This window comes from Daldinia caldariorum, assembly GCF_022478825.1.
Source record: "Daldinia caldariorum strain CBS 122874 unplaced genomic scaffold F4812scaffold_32, whole genome shotgun sequence".
Classification (NCBI taxonomy): Eukaryota; Fungi; Ascomycota; class Sordariomycetes; order Xylariales; family Hypoxylaceae; genus Daldinia; species Daldinia caldariorum.
In genome coordinates this window covers 118,483-135,466 of record NW_025953068.1, presented here as the reverse complement: position 1 = coordinate 135,466, position 16,984 = coordinate 118,483, and the positions used below count along the sequence as shown (strand labels likewise).

At 47.0% G+C, this 16,984-nt stretch overlaps 4 protein-coding genes across 4 annotated transcripts; 1 reads left to right on the top strand and 3 right to left on the bottom strand.

The window, feature by feature from the left end:
- Positions 1–354: 354 nt before the first annotated feature.
- F4812DRAFT_290367 (uncharacterized protein) lies at positions 355–1,321 on the bottom strand. Its single transcript, XM_047931137.1, has 2 exons — positions 806–1,321; positions 355–740 (listed from the first exon to the last, which is right to left on the bottom strand). The coding sequence occupies exons 1-2, from the start codon at positions 934–936 to the stop codon at positions 455–457; spliced, it is 417 nt and encodes a 138-aa protein (XP_047785349.1). The 5' UTR covers positions 937–1,321; the 3' UTR covers positions 355–454.
- A 1,038-nt stretch (positions 1,322–2,359) lies between these two features.
- F4812DRAFT_464149 (uncharacterized protein) lies at positions 2,360–6,589 on the bottom strand (the record flags this gene model as incomplete). The annotated part of the gene is made up of 11 exons (XM_047938318.1): positions 2,360–2,404; positions 2,499–2,587; positions 2,694–2,870; positions 2,939–3,023; positions 3,089–3,241; positions 3,297–3,626; positions 3,677–3,936; positions 3,994–4,366; positions 4,447–4,833; positions 4,910–4,924; positions 4,976–6,589. The coding sequence occupies 11 exons, from the start codon at positions 6,587–6,589 to the stop codon at positions 2,360–2,362; spliced, it is 3,528 nt and encodes a 1,175-aa protein (XP_047785348.1).
- Positions 6,590–7,570: 981 nt separating this feature from the next.
- Positions 7,571–10,128, top strand: F4812DRAFT_290280 (ATP-dependent RNA helicase dbp-7). The gene has a single exon (XM_047931136.1). It carries the CDS (start codon positions 7,710–7,712, stop codon positions 10,026–10,028), a length of 2,319 nt encoding a protein of 772 aa, XP_047785347.1. The 5' UTR covers positions 7,571–7,709; the 3' UTR covers positions 10,029–10,128.
- Positions 10,129–11,116: 988 nt separating this feature from the next.
- On the bottom strand, positions 11,117–15,171 carry F4812DRAFT_290243 (uncharacterized protein). Its single transcript, XM_047931135.1, has 2 exons — positions 15,024–15,171; positions 11,117–14,799 (listed from the first exon to the last, which is right to left on the bottom strand). Exon 2 carries the CDS (start codon positions 14,770–14,772, stop codon positions 11,245–11,247), a length of 3,528 nt encoding a protein of 1,175 aa, XP_047785346.1. The 5' UTR covers positions 14,773–14,799; positions 15,024–15,171; the 3' UTR covers positions 11,117–11,244.
- Between the last annotated feature and the right edge of the window lie 1,813 nt (positions 15,172–16,984).

Genomic DNA, 16,984 nt, shown 5'->3' with positions numbered 1-16,984 from the left:
ATATGATCAAGGTATGTACCTAATTATTTATGATGTCTTGGAATAAATACCTAGATCAAGTTGTGGGTATTAAGTATCCGCCTGGACTATCCATTCAGTTCGCAGACTACCTAAGATATGCATGAAGTCATATATGGACATATAACAATTAAATTTATAGCAAATTTGAGAGGTAAACAGGTTGATATGAATTAGATATCTACCTTAGGTAGGTTTCATGATTATTATAAGGTACCTATATCTCCCTAGTTCATTCAACCATTGAGATCTACGGTTGACAAGATATAATCTTTAAAAGGATGCGATAATTAGTATATTAGATATCGCGAGTCTATTAAATTAGGTATCTAAGATCCTAAGCTATGGTATGGCTACCATATATCCGTCTATACGCTGAACTCCCCAAGCTTTCTAATAAGATGCGGATATGTCTAAGAGTGTCGAGGTTAAGTATCTATATAGTGAGATCGAAGTTTTTGGGACCGTTGTAGTTCTGCCTGATGTCGTCGGGCTCGTTGGTGGTGACGAGCTCGGAATTGGGGATGAGGTGGGAGGCCGTCCGCTCGCCAGAGAGGACGCTGAAGTTCAGGCCCTCGGGAACCTTGGCTACAGCGAAGGACGTGGAGGCATCGGTGCACTTCCCCCTCTTGATCTCGGGCAGCTCGCCGTTGGGACTGGCGGGGCCGGGAGCAGAGCATTCAATAGTCTCGACGCCAGGGGAGTTGAGCTCGAAGTGGTACCTGGAACCATATTTAGTATACTCTGCATCGGTAATAAATATCGGAGTCGGTGAGTCGTTACTTACACGCATATGCTACTATGGCGCGCGCAACCGGCGGAGAAGCCACTGACGGAGAAGGCGACGTCACGCTTGCCGACGGCGGCGGCAGCAGCAGTAGCGGTGGCGGCGAAGAGAACAGCAGCGGAGAACTTCATTTTGAATGATTGAGTTTGATATTTTCTTTTCTAATGAAAGGAGAGTTCAAAGTGAAGTTGACCTAGATGTGGGCTACCGAGGATTGACTGCGATTGGGTGATAACGAGGCTGAAAAAACAAAATGAAGATTCTCTCGAACTGCGCGAAGATCTTTTATATTGAATCTCTCCTAAAGTGGTTCCCATCTCAAGTGGAGAGAATGCTACATTGATCGACAGTCCCAGAGAGGATAAGCATAAGTCGGGTTGGTATTAAGCGGTGTTCACGACGAAGTTGACCCCTTTCCGTCGTCCCAAGAAGTCCTTACTATTCTATTCTGGTGATATGGATATGGTACATCTTGGTTTTCTTAATTTCGGGCACCATATTACACCCGTACAACGTTATGTATATGCACAAAGGTTAGAATACCAAGAGTTTTGTTTGGCAAGGCTGTGACGAGATTTGCTAGTCGTATCTTTGACCCAGATCCTTCCAACGCAGCCTCTACCATCACCACCACGACAACTTGTCATCAACGTATTGGTTCTAAAACTAGGTATCTACTCCTTCTTATGATATAGAACAAGGCTGAGTAAGGGCAATGCATCATTACCATGCACCATTTTGACTACATAATCTAGGTAGGTATTGCATATAATATAACACAGAATATCATATCTATTCCTTTGCTGTACCCTGGCTTTGTTTTCTTTGGCGACCAAGGCAATCTACTTCATAGCAGCTCAATATGAGCTGTTACAAGATTAAGCCTCAACTCTGAGCCAATCGCCGCCAACTAAGTCTATGTAAGTGGGTTGTGCTATTCCCAAGGTAGCTGATCTCCACTACCAGCCCTCCCACGATACCAAAAAGTTACATATTAAGGTAATCCTTTGTTAAGCAACAAGTAGATTGTAGACTTAGCTATTCCCTACTTAACAATGCATTAGCACGAGTCAAAAGTGAAATAATGACAATAGTTTAGGCCGTAAAGCAGGCAGTTGAATAGGGGCCGCAGTACCTATGTAACATCTTTCCATAATATTGCATGGGGAATTTTAATTTTAGAATTGCGTGAATATTACCTGTGAACTAACGTTTATACCCGTATTCAAGACCTCTTAGCCTGGGGTGCTTCCCAAAATGAGCAGTCAAGCTTCTGTCCCGCAACTAGATATGTAGGAGGTACGTATCGAGATGCGCAGCTAAGGGGATAGGGGGATATCGCTTGTTTCCTTAAGCGCAAACTGGATATCCCCTTATATAAATGGAGAGACTTAGTGGGCGAATGGCACCAATAAATACATGGATCTGTGCTGATCTTCCCTTCACCGCCTACAGAATCTAGTAACGCCGTGACCATCTTTAAGTTTAATTTCAACTTCATTATTCATTACATGATAACTTCTGCTGCAATATCGAATAAAAAAATGCAACCAGCTACAGGCACCATAATACCGCCCATGGCGAAGGGGAGACCATAGGCTATCAATATCCCTTGTTAGTGTGTCCAGATGCCGAGATTACCTAGATACCTACCTAGGTTAGGTAGTTACCTAGTTGGGTGTTGACAACCCACGTTGCAAGACTCAGTACGGCAGGGCACGGATTCATCTGGGCCATTCGGGGCGATTCGCCCGCCATTTCTTTCTTCGTCCTTGAGAGGACCTTTAGGCACGTTAGCACACAAACTACATCCGAAGCCACACTCTTTCTCGATGTCTGGATATAGACAATAGGAAAAAGAGAAGAAAAAGACAACCGTGAAACTTACCAAAGTGCTCATCCATGTACTTAGAGTACATACTGATGCACTTGTTATATCGCTCCTTAATTGGCCTGCCGTATCGCTTCTTGATATGCCCCCAAGCGGGCTTGGTAACTGGCGATATGAGAGAAATTAAGAAGGGTATACATAATGCAAGAGCGGTGAAAGCAAAAGAAACACCAACTGGACCGATGTTAATAGATACCTATACAAGGAGCCCACCCGTATTATGTTCGCTTGAAAGTACTTACAGATAACACCAAAAACCCAGGCAGGAGTACCATTGAGCTTGTCAGAATCGACCGCAAACAGAGAAGTGAGGAATGATAGCGGTAACTATTGAGGGTTAGAATATCGAATACCTTAGGTAGATTTTTTGAATGTGGGATATTGGGACGTACAAACACAGCAGTGGTTATTGTGAATACCACCATGAACTTTCCCTGGTTCACGGACTCTACCGTCTGTTTTACAGCCTCCTTTCCTTGTCTTACAGATTCTTCGGCTTGAAAGTTTGCTATCTCACTGTGCAGCAAGGTGAGGGTCGAATTGACCTGGATTGGTTACGTGTAAGTAACTGCCAGAATGAAATTTCATAGAGAAGCTTACAGCAGATTGAATCTTATTTGCTCGGCTCTCCATTTCGGTGATGTCGTCGAGAAAATGGCTTGAAGTAAGTCCAAAATGATTTGGTTCATTCTTGAATAGTTTTTCTTGAACATTAATTTGATAGTTGATAATCGACTTGATGACTCCCAGTTCGTCAAGGATGTCTTTGATCTCACCGAAGAGCAGGTGGGCTTTAGAGGTAGCCTCTTTGAACTTAGCTAGCCTTTGAGCTTCAGGGGGGGGTTTCTGTGGTTCACTCTCATGCCCGGGAGTGTCTGAAACATTTCGGAGATCTTGAAACTTGGTAAAGAGGTTGGTCTCTTCTCGTCCCTATCACATGGTTAACGTAGACATACAAAAACGGAAGGATCACAACGGACTATTTTATTGATATAGTTTGAAAAGAGTTGGCGAATGGATAGTTCGGTTTTCCAACCATTTTCAGAATCTCGGAAAGTTCGCCTCCTCTCATAGAATCCAATGCAATAATTGACCATCGCTTTTACTATTTCTTCAACAGACCCTGGTTGGGACTGGGCTCCTCCTGCCTCTATTCGTTTGTTGAGATGTTCAGTAAACCCATCAAGCCATGATTGTTCAATATCGTTGACCGGATGCGAAGTGGCGCTAATCACCCATTCTGAACAAATAGGTTTAGCAAGGAGCCATTTCTAAGATGACACGTAGCTATACTTACTCTCGTCTAGTGTCCAAATCCAAATCTGATTGACACGGAGCAAAGACCAGGTCTCCTTTTGAGAACCTTTGAGTCCCGGATGTAACTGCTTAGTGACGACTTGATTGCGGTTACGGCGATTTCTTTCTGATAACGTTTCCTCGTCTTTTAAATCGAAGTGATAATACGCCTCGTCAAGAGTCGCAGAGTTATGGAGGACTGAGTCTTTATAACTTTTGTTTAGTTCGCTTAGCTTTTGCTCCATGCTCATTCGGATCTCTGGGTTCTTATTGGAACTTTTTTGGAGAATTGTTTGATTTTTGCTTTCTGTCATTCTTGCATTGTCGTTACATTCGTTCATTTCTCTTTGTGTTGCGAATGATAGGAATGGCATCTACAATCCAACATGTTACAAAGTTGAATATGAACATGAATAAAAGAGTAATAAAAACGAAAAAGAAAAAAAAATCTCACATAAAGTGCTGAACTAGAAATGAATAGTCCTTCCTCTTCCTCCTCTTCTCCTTCCTGTCCTTCTTCCTTTCCGTCTTCCTTCTTCGGTATCTCTTGCTCGCTAGCTGCTTGGCTGTTGGCTGTGTGGTCGTTCGTTTTCTGATTAGCGATGTCCTGAGCTTCGCTGTGCTGCGCATTGTTGGTGTCTGATCCTCTCTGTTCCTCACTTTGTTTCTTGTTGGTGGATGCAATTCGTCTCCTCTCCACAAACTGTGGCCTCATGAACCGTGACTCAGAAGTCTGGTCCGGGATTTCAAACCAGGTGCTTTGCAAAAATGAGCTGATCTCACGGTGTCTAGCACCGCCGTTCTTGAGGTTTTCATCGGCCATGATTTTCAATAATAAGTCCTAAGAAAGAGATTAGAAAATCCTCTGATGGATCAAAAAGCCTAAAAATATTAGGTCGATAGAGTTTTTCTGTTACCTTCATCCAGTCGATCTATCGTTAGTTAGTGCCTAATAATCCGCTGAGATGCTTAGGAATACATACGTTGGTAGCCGGCAAATGAATATAAGTAAACGCTATATTACTTTCCTCATATATGGCTCGAAGTCTTCTCGAACTAGAGCGTTCCTCCATATTTTCGGACCTCTTATTCATAATCTCCTCCAAATCCGAGATTGCACCCGCCATTATGCTCATGGGTCCCTCTTCGTATATAACATCCTTCAGGTAGCGTGTTCTTTGAATTATACTGGAAACCTTTTCGGCTTTGTAGAACCGGGTGATAGTTGCTTCTTGTTCGTTCACAACATTGCCATGCTTTGGTTCCAATTCCGGGGGGTTCAAAACAGTGATATCGTCATATTTCTGGGCTATTGGGGGATACTGCAGGATGTCTATGATGTAAACCCAATCGCTCGACCCGTTTCCACTTGCATGAGCTGCGGTAGCGTCAGTATCTTCACCAGACTTACTCTGATTTCTCTTCTTGTCTTCCAGTTTCTTGTTTTCATCTTTCCCCATTCCTTGCGGGGCGTTTTTTGATGCTTCTGCTATGTCTCTGGCTTCCTTGATATTGCTCATAATTTCAGGGTTGCGTGGGGATGTGGCAACGAGCCACCAGAGTATATCCGGTTTCTTTTGTTGTGTAGCCAACTCAATAGCGCTGGCCTTGCTAACCTCCGGGTACGGACTTTGGATGAGAAGCTTCTCTGCAATCCTATGCCTCTCAAATTTTGTTGCCGCCCAGGAAAGAGCGCCATCATATGAGTCCGTATCCTGCCTCAGGGCTTCCAATATGGTATTTTGCATTTTCAATACCCCCTCTTCGTGAGTAGGTGCTTCGTACAAAAGCAACCTCTGGTATACGTTGGGATCCCTCTTATTCTCATTGGGCCAGCGTTCTAATAGCATATCCACCACTTTCGAATTATTTTCTTCGATCGCCGCTAAAAGCGGTGTTTTTCCTTCCTTGTCCCGGATATTCGCTTGATCGTATCCTTTCTTATCCAACAGTATACACATACTAGGTATGTAGTTCCTTTGCTTTGCTGCCATCAATGGAGTCCATCCATCCGTATCTTGTAGATCAACCTCCGCGCCTGCATCGAGTAGAACCTCGATAGACTTTTCATGTCCATTCCAGGCTGCACAGTGCAGTGCTGTCATCTTCCACTTCCCAGGTGTATTAACGTCAATGGCCGGTTTCCGGTCTGTTTCGAGGAATATTTTCAATATATCGGTGTGGCCAGCAGAGGCAGCCACGTGGAAGGGTAAATTTCTACCACGATCGGTTGCTAGAATGCTGGCCCCTGATTTTAGAAGCAACCTAACAAGTGATGGATTACCCCCCAGGCACCCTGCGTGCAAGGGTTGACGTCCGACACAATCCTGCTCAGAGACAGACGCGTTCGCTTCAAGGAGAATCTCAGCGGCCCATACAAGGCCTTGCCTAGCTGCAACATGCAAGATGGTTTCTTCCAGCCAGTTGTTTTCGTGGGCATTGATCTGGTCTGGTGGCAACGAGCCCAGTAGGCTCTTGAACTTCACTACGTTTTCATCATGCTTTTCAGAGGAGTCGTCTAGAGTTTCAAGAAAAGACACCAACTTCTGGATACACCTTATCGTTGCATCGCTAGCTTCCTGACTATCGGTGACCATGGTTAGATCTGGGATTAATAGTGTTATGAATCGTGGACACTTTTGAAACAAGCTTCTAAAATTTCGGTTATAGCCCCAGCCAAGGAGTGGTTGGATGATGAAGAGAAGAAGGGCGGTATGGAAAGGATCAGGTCTAGGTCTCTATGTCAACGCAGCGGCGACCTGTTATAAAAGCGACAAGAAGCGCCGAATAATAAAGCTCGCACCATGTCAGGCAATGCTTATCCTACTCGCAGTTCTCTTAAAAAGAGGTAATGCATCAGGTTGATCAGTACAATGCAGGAGCTGAGATGCAACAAGAATATCAGTTACCTAGAAAACACTGGTAAATCCAATAAAAACAGGGGTCCGCCATGGCTGAAAAGACCTCGTATCATCCCAAGGTATTCTCGCGACCAGCAATAAAAAGGCCAAATTCTACGGCTGGGGTAGCTACCGATGCGCAAGATCCGAATAGGTAATGCGGTTTACTGGTATGTAATACTATTAATGCTCCCATAGGCTAATGACTGAAAGACCAACCCTGCCATGCTGCCCAAGCTGAATAGCAAGTTTGCCAGGTTTCCTGTCGAGGTCACCGATAAGGTCTGCTTGGTTGACTGGCTGGCTGCTGGTATCGCAGCATCGCAGCATCGCAGCATCGCATGTAGGCTGTCAAGGTGGCTTATTTGACTGCGACCTGAATTCCGAGCTCGGGCTTCATGATAAATGACAGAAAAAGTGGCAAGTTGCAGTAAGAGGAAGAAATACTGTGCGCAGTCAAGAGATTGCAAGGCTTTGCTTAGATTGCTGTTTTAATACACCAAAATACGCTCTTCAGACTTCTACGGTTACCTTCATCTGAACTTACAGCAAGGCTGGGAATCGGGATGACCAGGATGAGTAGGTAAAAATACATTATACGAAGTACGGCTTATCGATAATACCAGGTAAACTTCTATTATACGCTTATGCGATTAAACATATTTACTCACGTCCTTACAGGCTTACGTCCTACAGGTACCTAGGTGAGTATGCACTAAACGATACATACAGCATCAAGTACTCCACTAAAAAGTCTCGATCGATTCTGCCATCTTCTCACTTTTGCAGTACTTCTCAACTACATTGGCAAGTTATCATGGCTGACGGCGGCTTGCTCTTAAATTTCGATCTCGGCGATGCGCCGGTCAAGAGACAAGTCAAGTTTACAGGTGGTAGATGGAGGGACCGTGTTCACGCCCAGCGCAGTGCCAGGAAGAATCAAGACGGATCTCAAAATGGGCCAACAAGCTCAGCCAATTCCACCCCGCTGTCCAACCACCGACGAGATTTTCGTCATGCCCACGACCAGAACGACCAGAACGAAAGACCAGCGAAGCGTCAGAAGATATTCGACCACGCAAACGGTTCATTAGATAATATTTCCAGTCCGGGCCCTAGGACTGGCGGCGCATCTACTAGACCCGGCGGCATCACATCCAGATTATTTACATCTAACCCTACACCGAGAACCGTATTTGAGGAACCTGTCGAAGATGTTGAGCCTGCAAAGCCATCCAATGCTCCGTTATCTGAAGAAGCCGAAAACTTCCACGCTCTTGGGTTGTCACCGCGCATTGCCCAACACCTATCGTCCAAGTTAGAGATGAAGGCTCCGACTTCTATACAGAAGAATAGTATCCCGCCGCTGGTAAAGGATGATAACGATGCTTTCTTACAGGCAGAAACCGGTTCCGGAAAGACCTTAGCTTATCTGCTGCCTATTGTACAGCGGATTATGAACCTGAGCCACCATGAGGACGGCTCTGCCACAGGAACCCGCATACATCGCGATTCGGGCTTATTTGCCATTGTATTAGCGCCGACAAGAGAGCTTTGCAAGCAAATTGCGACCGTTTTAGAGAAAGTTCTACGTTGCGCTCCCTGGATAGTCAGCACGACCGTGATAGGAGGAGAGAGCAAGAAATCCGAAAAGGCCCGCTTGAGGAAGGGCGTCAACATATTGATTGCTACTCCTGGTCGTCTCGCTGATCATCTGGACAATACCAAGGTTCTTGACGTTGGTACTGTAAGGTGGCTTATCCTCGATGAAGGCGACAGGCTGATGGAGATGGGGTTCGAAGAGGAGCTAAAGAGTATCGTGGGGAAGATTCGAAAGGAAGAGTTAAAAAAGTCTAACAAAGAGGGTGTAACTCTCGCCGCCCTACCGCAACGTCGCGTCACCGTTCTCTGTTCGGCAACGATGAAGATGAATGTGCAACGGCTGGGAGAGATCAGTTTACAAGACGCCATCCATGTTACGGCTTCTAGATCCGAGGGTGAGGGTGATACAGCGGTCGATGCCAATGATACTGCTTTTAGCGCGCCGTCTCAACTCAAACAGTCTTATGCCGTCGTTCCATCTAAACTGCGATTGGTTACGTTGATAGCATTGCTCAAGTCATCATTCGCCCGCAAAGGGTCCGTTATGAAAGCTATTATTTTCATATCCTGCGCTGACTCGGTCGACTTCCATTTCGATTTACTCCGCTCTTCGTCATCCCATCCTCCATCCGAAGAATCATCTCTAACAAAAGATACCGTTGCCGACGCTGCGTATATAACATCGCCAGCAAACCCTGACATAACCCTTTTAAAGCTTCACGGCTCCCTCCAGCAACCCGTTCGTACAGCCACACTTACCTCATTCCGCACCTCAAAGAATCCTTGTGTCCTCATTACTACCGATATCGCATCGCGTGGTCTCGACGTGCCCGCCGTTGATCTCGTCATTGAGTACGATCCAGCCTTCAGCGTCGAAGACCACGTCCATCGCATTGGTCGAACCGCGCGAGCAGGCCGTCCCGGAAAAGCGACTCTCTTCTTGCAACCGGGCTGCGAGGAAGGCTACGTCGAACTTCTCAAATCCTCCTCGGCGCTCATCCCCCAATCTTACGAATCAACACTCCAGAAGGGCTTCGTAACACCCATATCCCTACCCAAATCAGACCAGGCCTCCGAGCCCCAGACTCTTGTCTCAGATCGCCAGACTCCCAACTCCCGCGCGGAAGCCCTACAGTTACACCTCGAACAGCGGCTCTTGGCGTCCGCGAAGGACGGCGGCAACTCGAAGCTCCTGGACGCGGCGCGCCAGGCCTTCCGCTCGCACATCCGCGCGTACGCGACGCACGTGCGCGACGAGCGCGTGTACTTCGATATCACGCAGTTGCACCTCGGGCACACGGCCAAGAGCTTCGGCCTACGCGAGGCGCCGGGCGGGATCGGAGGCGGGCCGTCGAGGCGCACGATTAAGCCGGGACAGCAGCAGAAGAAGACGGGTGGTAGTAGCGGGGGCAAGAAGGACGATGGTGGCGATAGGGAAGACGGCGCTGGTGCGGCGGATGAGGATGCGGCGAGGAGGATGAGGATGAAGATGAAGCAGGTTATGAGTGCGGCCGGGGAGTTTAATATTGGGTGAGGTAGTGGTGGCTTTTTGGAAAAGTACAGGAGGTTTAGTGCATGAGTAAAAGTAAAGTTGGTCGCGAAGGTATAGATAAAACAGTTACGAGCGCACGATTATAGGCAGTGGCTATATTTATTTTAGGGGTTCTCTCTGTTTGGGGGCATGTCATGGTTTGACATAACAGGTACATACCTCAAGTATCTACCTAACCTAGCCTAACCTAACCTACTGTATACGAATTGGTTTCGTATGAACGTTATTGTCAAATCTCGCATACAATAATGCTTGATATTCGAGTATTTTAACAGCCTATATAAAGATAAACTTCGCCTGACCTGACTACTGGATTTTAAAGACAACGAACGACTGGACATGAACGGCGTGGAATGGGGTTGGATGACCGGTATGCAGGCGACTCCTTTTCTTACTACGATTGTTTTGAATTTCATACAAGTGTTACTTGTGACAACCCCTATCCTACCAAGTAATATAGATAAAGCCGGGCGTATAAGAGACAATTAAGTCAACGCAGCACTCGCCAATACAACACCAGGTGTACTACACACATTAAATCACAATTAAAAGACGAAATAATTAGAACGAACTTCCATGATATTAGTTCTATCATCCAGGGCAGGATTACCATGCCATATCATACCATAACCACGCCGTGCTACTTCCCCATGAGTCAACTCATTGTGAATCATATACCACCATACCGATGTATGTATGCAGTAATACTAGTAACACAAGCCTGTTAGTCCATATGCCATTGACCGACCGAGATCCCAACCCTATAAGTGTATGTATCTCGAAGGGCTAAAAACCTGCCCAAACCAGAACCCCAAGGATCCCTCTTCCCTCTCCTTCTCTTCTAGATCCCTTGACTCGACCTTTGTATGGAAGTTCTTTCACTGGTATATGCAGAGTGGAGATTTGTCTATAGTAAAATCCGACATGCCAGCCGGTGCCTGACCCCTCTCCCTTTTCCCGGTAAAAGGTGTAGTAGTACCTAGTGTCCGTAATAACCGTTTTATATGCAAGTTCCGTAAAACGCCAGGCCCGCTTGTGACGACCGTGCCCTTCGCTTCAACCGACCACCCCCGGAAGAAAAATCACGTCAACCTCTTGCTGCACAACACGGGGGTATCGCGTTAAAAGCAAAGAACAAAGGAAATGACAAAAAAAAAAAGAGAAAATTTCTTGGTATCGCTAATATCATGAATAGTCCTCAAATGGCAACCGCTTCTTCGCTGTTGCCACCACCGAGGAGTTCGAGGACCTTGTTAACCACAGCGCTGGGATAGCCTCGGGAGAGCATCTCGCCCACAACTGACTTGGCACGTTCGCGGTCTTCTACGGCAAGAAAGGCACGAGTCATTGCCTCGTATGTGCTAGGTTCGCGCTTCTCGCGGCCAACACTGTTGTAGATAGAAAAAGCCTTGTCGATATTCTTCTCACCGGCCCAACCGTGGATGAGGGTGTTCGCTATGTAAGGTGTAAGCTCGACACGCTTCTGCCTCATTACAGACAAAAGCTCCTCAGTATCCGCGACTTGGTGGTTAGCGACCATGGCTTCAAAGAACGCCTGGAAAAGGCAGGCGTTGGGATGAATGCTGGGGTCGCTCATAACCGAATCGAAGATCTTCCTGGCTCCCTGCATGTCGTGAAGGACACATCCACGAGCGTGGATGAGAGAGGCGTAGTGTACCGGCTCGGGCTTCTGGCCAGAAGCACGAATCATGTCCAAGACAACTTCAGCGGCGGTCATGTTCACGGGTTCGAGAGTGGCGTGAGTGTCGACAAGAAGCTTATACGTATGAGCAGTTGGTGCAATTCCCTTAGCCTGCATTCGATCGTAGTATGCGAGGACCTTGGTCTTGTCACGCTTGGTAGTGAGGAAGAATTGCATCATACTGTTGTACGGAGCTGGACGGGCCTTGTAGTTGGGCATGGACTCCATTTCGTCGAAGAGCTCTTCGGCAAATTTCTCGTCGCTAACACGGCAAAGGGCATTGACAATCGTTCCATAGGTGACGCTGGTTGGCTTAATACCAAGGGCGCGCATTTCGGCGAAGTAGAACAGACAGTCATCAATACGTCGAGCCTTGCCAAGTTTACCAATCAGGGCGTTATACAAGAAGGACGAAGGCTCAACACCTTCAGCCTTAGCTCGGTGGAAAATCTTGACAGCTTCGGAGGCCTCGTCAAAGGTTTTGGTGGATTCCTTGAGGGTGGTAATGTAGAGACCGAAGGTGTTGGCCGAGGGAGCAGCTCCCATCTCGAGAAGTTCAAGATGGTATTGCTCTGCCAGGACACGGTCACCGAGGGTCAAGCAAGCACCAACCATAGCATCAAGAATAGAGGACCAACCATAACGGACGACGGAGTACTGTGGGAGGAAAGGGACGTCACTGCGTGCTGTAGCTAAAATCTCATGGCACAGGTCCATCTTGCTTTCTCGCGCGGCAGCAGATATCATCTTGGCGTAAGTGATGTACCTTGGATGACGTCCTGCACGTCGCATGTTGCGGAAACGAGTTAGAGCCTCGTGGAGTCGCGGTCCCTTGCGTCCGTGAGCACCTTCAAGTTCATCCGAGATGATGGATGAGCCCTTGAAATCAGTGTTGTGGGCATAAGGGTCAAAGTTTTCCTCGTAGCTTGAGACGGTAGGCGTTGAAGGGTAAGGCGACGCAGTGAAGACCTGCTGCTCGAAACTAACCGGCGTAGCAATTTCGCGGGGGTCTACAATACCACGAGTAGTCATGAATCGAGTGATAAATTCGGCGGCTTCTTCCAGTTCATCCGTAAGATTTCGTTTCCCCTCGCTTTCGGAAGCCCGAATCCGCTGGAACATCATCTCGGACTGAGTTAACCCTTCAGCCACCTGACCGGAACCAATCATCGCAACCGCATACATGGCTGCCGGCTCAATGAAAGATGAGTCAACCTTGATCTCAGGGCTATTGAGTATATGCCAATATCGAGTTGCAGCCGAGACATCGCCGTGACGAACGCTAAGGGCTAGTAAAGCCATCGCTGGAGTAGCAATACCCTGGAACACTGTAGGAATATGGGCAAACGCAGTAGCTGCTGTATGATGGTCACCAGAGTCGGCAGCAGCAGTAGCAATATCGGCCAAAGCACCCAAGCGGGCCTCTTTCTCAATAGCCTGCGCCCATTGAAGTGCCTCGTGGTAAATACCCCTCGCAGTGAAACCTTTTACGAATCCACCGCTAATAATAGCGTCCTGAATTTCAGCGGCACCCACTCCGTACGATTTCACGATCTTCTCGTAGAACTTCATGGCACCATCGAGCTTGTCGTTGATAACATAAGCATTGATGACAGAAGCGTAAACCTGGGAATCCAGTCGATCATTGAGCGTGTAGTTACCGTTGTCGTGAGCGACGGCAAGATCCTTGTACTCATTATAGCACTCGACAGCACTGGCCAAGTCACCTGTGTTGGCGAATGCAGTGATCATCGAGGGGAAGGTAGCTGCGAAGGGGACAGAACCGCTCAGCTCCATATGCTCAAATAAGTGTAGCATATCGGAGACTCGGCCAGCTTGGGCACATGCTGAGATTAGTTGATGGTAGGTTTCCGATGAGTAATTAGCCCTCTGGGTTAAGACAGAAGTCTCAAACAGCTTGATGGCAAGGTCGAGCCTGTCGTCCTCCGAGAGAATGGCGTGTTCCAGCTCATTCGAGGCGAACATGAACTTCCCAGGCTCATCCATACCACCGAAACGAAGACGCTTCTCCTCCAGGCCCTTCTTGAGAGTGGATACCTCTAGACATCGAGCAGCTAATAGGCCAACTAGAATGTTGTACGTGTCGCTATCCGGTGTGATCTTCCGCCTCATCATATCAGCATAGACATCCAAAGCCTTGGAAACCACCTCGATCTTCTCGGTAGGAATGTGGATAGCGGCGACCAATAAGGCATTGTAGGATGCAGCAGTTGGCTTGATATCGGCAACAAGCATAGCCTCGAAGACAGCAGGAATCTCCGCATATCGACCATCTTCGGAAAGCTTCGTTAGGTGGTCTGCGTAGCTCTTAGACTGGGGATTAACCGGCGGGGTTGCTGTGCGGGCAATGCTATGAGAAGTTGCTGGTCGTTCAAGGACCGGGGACCTGGCTCGGGACTGGATGCCACTCGTGATAGAAGGGGCCGATGCTCGTAGAGAACGTGCGGGGCTCTCCAAAGCTTCTCGTAACTCGCGAACTTCGATCTCCTTCTCTATAGCAGCATCGATATGCGCCAACGCGACATCTATGTCAACGGGAACCGGTAGATCCTCGCCGGCATTATGATTCGCTTCAGCGGCCTCGGCAGCATCGACATCCTGAGCATTGGCCTCGGTGTCCTCTAGAACGGACGAAGCATTCGGCTTCCACTCGATGGGTTTGGGAAACTGAAATTGAGTCCATTCTTTTTCCAGGTCGCCACTATCCTGCTGTTTCCTCAGGGCCTCAAAGTAGGCATCCAGATTTCCATGACTTCCTTCTTTCTCGTGGCGAAGATCATGTCGAGCATTCGAATTGGAGCTATGGAAGGCATTTTGGAGCTGGAGACTGGTAAGACGTCCGACGCGCTGACTGTTACGTCGAGCGAACGACGGACGGTTCTGTGAATTTAGAACATGGGGATGTGTAGCAGCTACGACAGATTGCGCGTAGCCATGGGTGAAAGATTTCGCAAATCCTTGACGGATGAAATTCTGGTACAAGGACGAATAGATGGTGGGCATTTAGATGACACCAGGAGGGGAAGGGGACTAAAAGAAGATAGAAGACGATCCAGTTAGCATAATTCCAGCAAACAACCGTCTGATACCTAGTTGGAAAAAGGAATAGGAAAAGACGATCTAAGAAGAGCGTGTCTTGTACGCGGGTGGCACAATCTTGGTCGGTTATCTTGAATATAATTCCTTTTTTTTTTCCTCTTCGCCATCGCGAAGGACCTAGTAAAGCGTATAACCGAAAATCGATGACGACTTACATAGAGAAAGGATAAAATCGGGAGTTGCAGGTTCATTTGACAGCACCGCAGCCGTCAAATAAACGCGCCAATTTTATAAAATGGGGTTGAATTGGTTGAAGAAAAAAAAGAAGTGAATAGAGAAAAGAAGAAAAAAGATTCTCATCAAAAATGAATGGTTTGGTGTGGATGGGATTTGGTGGATGATATTGGAATTCGGGGTTATAATAAAATTTGAGCAATGGTAAATTTTTTTAATTTTTTTTCAACTGGGACTGCAAACTTCACATGGGCGTAGGGGACTAGGGTAGGAGTGTAGGGACCTAGAAGGAAAAGACAAGGGTATGCTGGGGATGCTAAAGTGTGCTGCGCGCATTAGCCCTATGCTAACTTCTCTCCGGCTCTTTTTGCTGCTGACAGCTTCATGTCGGCCTTTTGGGGGGTTACATTTCCATAGACTTCTAATCAACGCAGTGGATCCCGGGACTAAGAAGGATGGATCCGGGAAACCAGTTACCTACCTGTGTTTACTGTGTTTTTTTTTTCCTTTACCTTAGATGGTAGAATGGTACAGTATGCAAAAAGGTACCTAAAAGTTGCTCTAATGCAGCCTTGGCCATGAGCTTGTAGGTACAATACAACAGTCTCCTCACCCCTTCTGCCCCTCTAGAATTTTTATATGGATTCTATATGTTTAGTGACTCACCCATTCAGTACAGTTATTAATGGTATTACCGTATCATTACAAGAACAAGGAAAGAAAGAAACAAGGCTACTACTGTATTCATTCTACCTAGGTACCTACTTAAAAGGCTCAACTCCAAATACAACAAGATGTGGATAGCCACAGTTGAATTTACAGGTACCTAGTAAACGCCGCCCTGCGACGGAGGCAGGGAGGTAACCTCCCGCCTAAGCTTCCAGGCAGCCAAATAATAACCCTTGAACAAACAGTAAACAGACTAATCAGATGTCGGATTCGTTATCCATTTTTTAAGGCGATCCTGGAAGATTGCGTATTGCCCTGCGGCAGATCAGCTTTAAGGCCAGATTGTCTCTACCTGCTATGTGTTAGCTAGGTACCGTATCTGATGAAATGACGAAGCTATGTTATTGCCTGGAAATCGAGGACGGCTGAGAATAACTTAGGTAGGTATTGTGCGCAGATTAGCGTACGGCACGTTCGGGAGCAATTTTTTCTTTTGATCAAGTTAAAGAGTAGAGACCGGGAAGATTAGGACGCGTATAAGACCCCGGTCCCGGATATCAGAGCTGTGATTTGTCCAGACCTTGCCGGCATTGCCCAATGAGGAAACGTCACCATCCTTGGGGGTGGGTAAAGCCGGAATCTCGATCCCAGTCTGTCGGGATGCGAGGAAAGCGTGTGGCCCCGTGCCCTCAGATGCATCATCATTACAGCTTTACGACAGCTGCCGCACTCACTGCGCAACTTCCAACGGCGTGAAGCTATTGCGGAGGGGTATCTCATCTCATCTCATGATATCGAGCTCGATTCCCCGGATTTATTCTTCAAGGGACCGGCAATGAAAACTTGGCGGTGGCAAGAAATATATCATTCTCTCTTCGATTTCAAATTCCAGAAGTTGCCCTTTTCTCTATTCCTACGAGTTAAGCAAGTAGGCTGCGGATTTAAGAGGAGGATTGGAAAGAAACAAGAAAATTAAAGGAATACTACACACTCGGACTCTGTGGTCAACGTCACTCACCGAAATTCAAGGGCGCATGCGACGCGATGCCCGACTTGTTACCAACTAAAATTAGTTTACATCTCAAAGTTACTCAGGTTAATAATCGTAATTGTGACAACCGATATGCATCCACGATTACTGAAACTATTCCATCCGTCCATAATACATAGCCGCGTCGAGATCTTACATAGGTAAGTACCTTAGGTACTAACCTATATAAGTGGGGGACTCTTAAGAAGGATTGCCATGTGCTAAGTTGCAGAAACGGCTCAC

Excerpts from the sequence above, each read along its gene's own strand:
- F4812DRAFT_290367 (XM_047931137.1), bottom strand. The coding sequence starts at position 936 with ATGAAGTTCTCCGCTGCTGTTCTCTTCGCCGCCACCGCTACTGCTGCT. Across the intron at positions 741-805 it reads CGCCATAGTAGCATATGCGT|GTACCACTTCGAGCTCAACT; the intron begins GTAAGTAACGAC and ends ATATGGTTCCAG.
- F4812DRAFT_290280 (XM_047931136.1), top strand. The coding sequence starts at position 7,710 with ATGGCTGACGGCGGCTTGCTCTTAAATTTCGATCTCGGCGATGCGCCG.
- F4812DRAFT_290243 (XM_047931135.1), bottom strand. The coding sequence starts at position 14,772 with ATGCCCACCATCTATTCGTCCTTGTACCAGAATTTCATCCGTCAAGGA.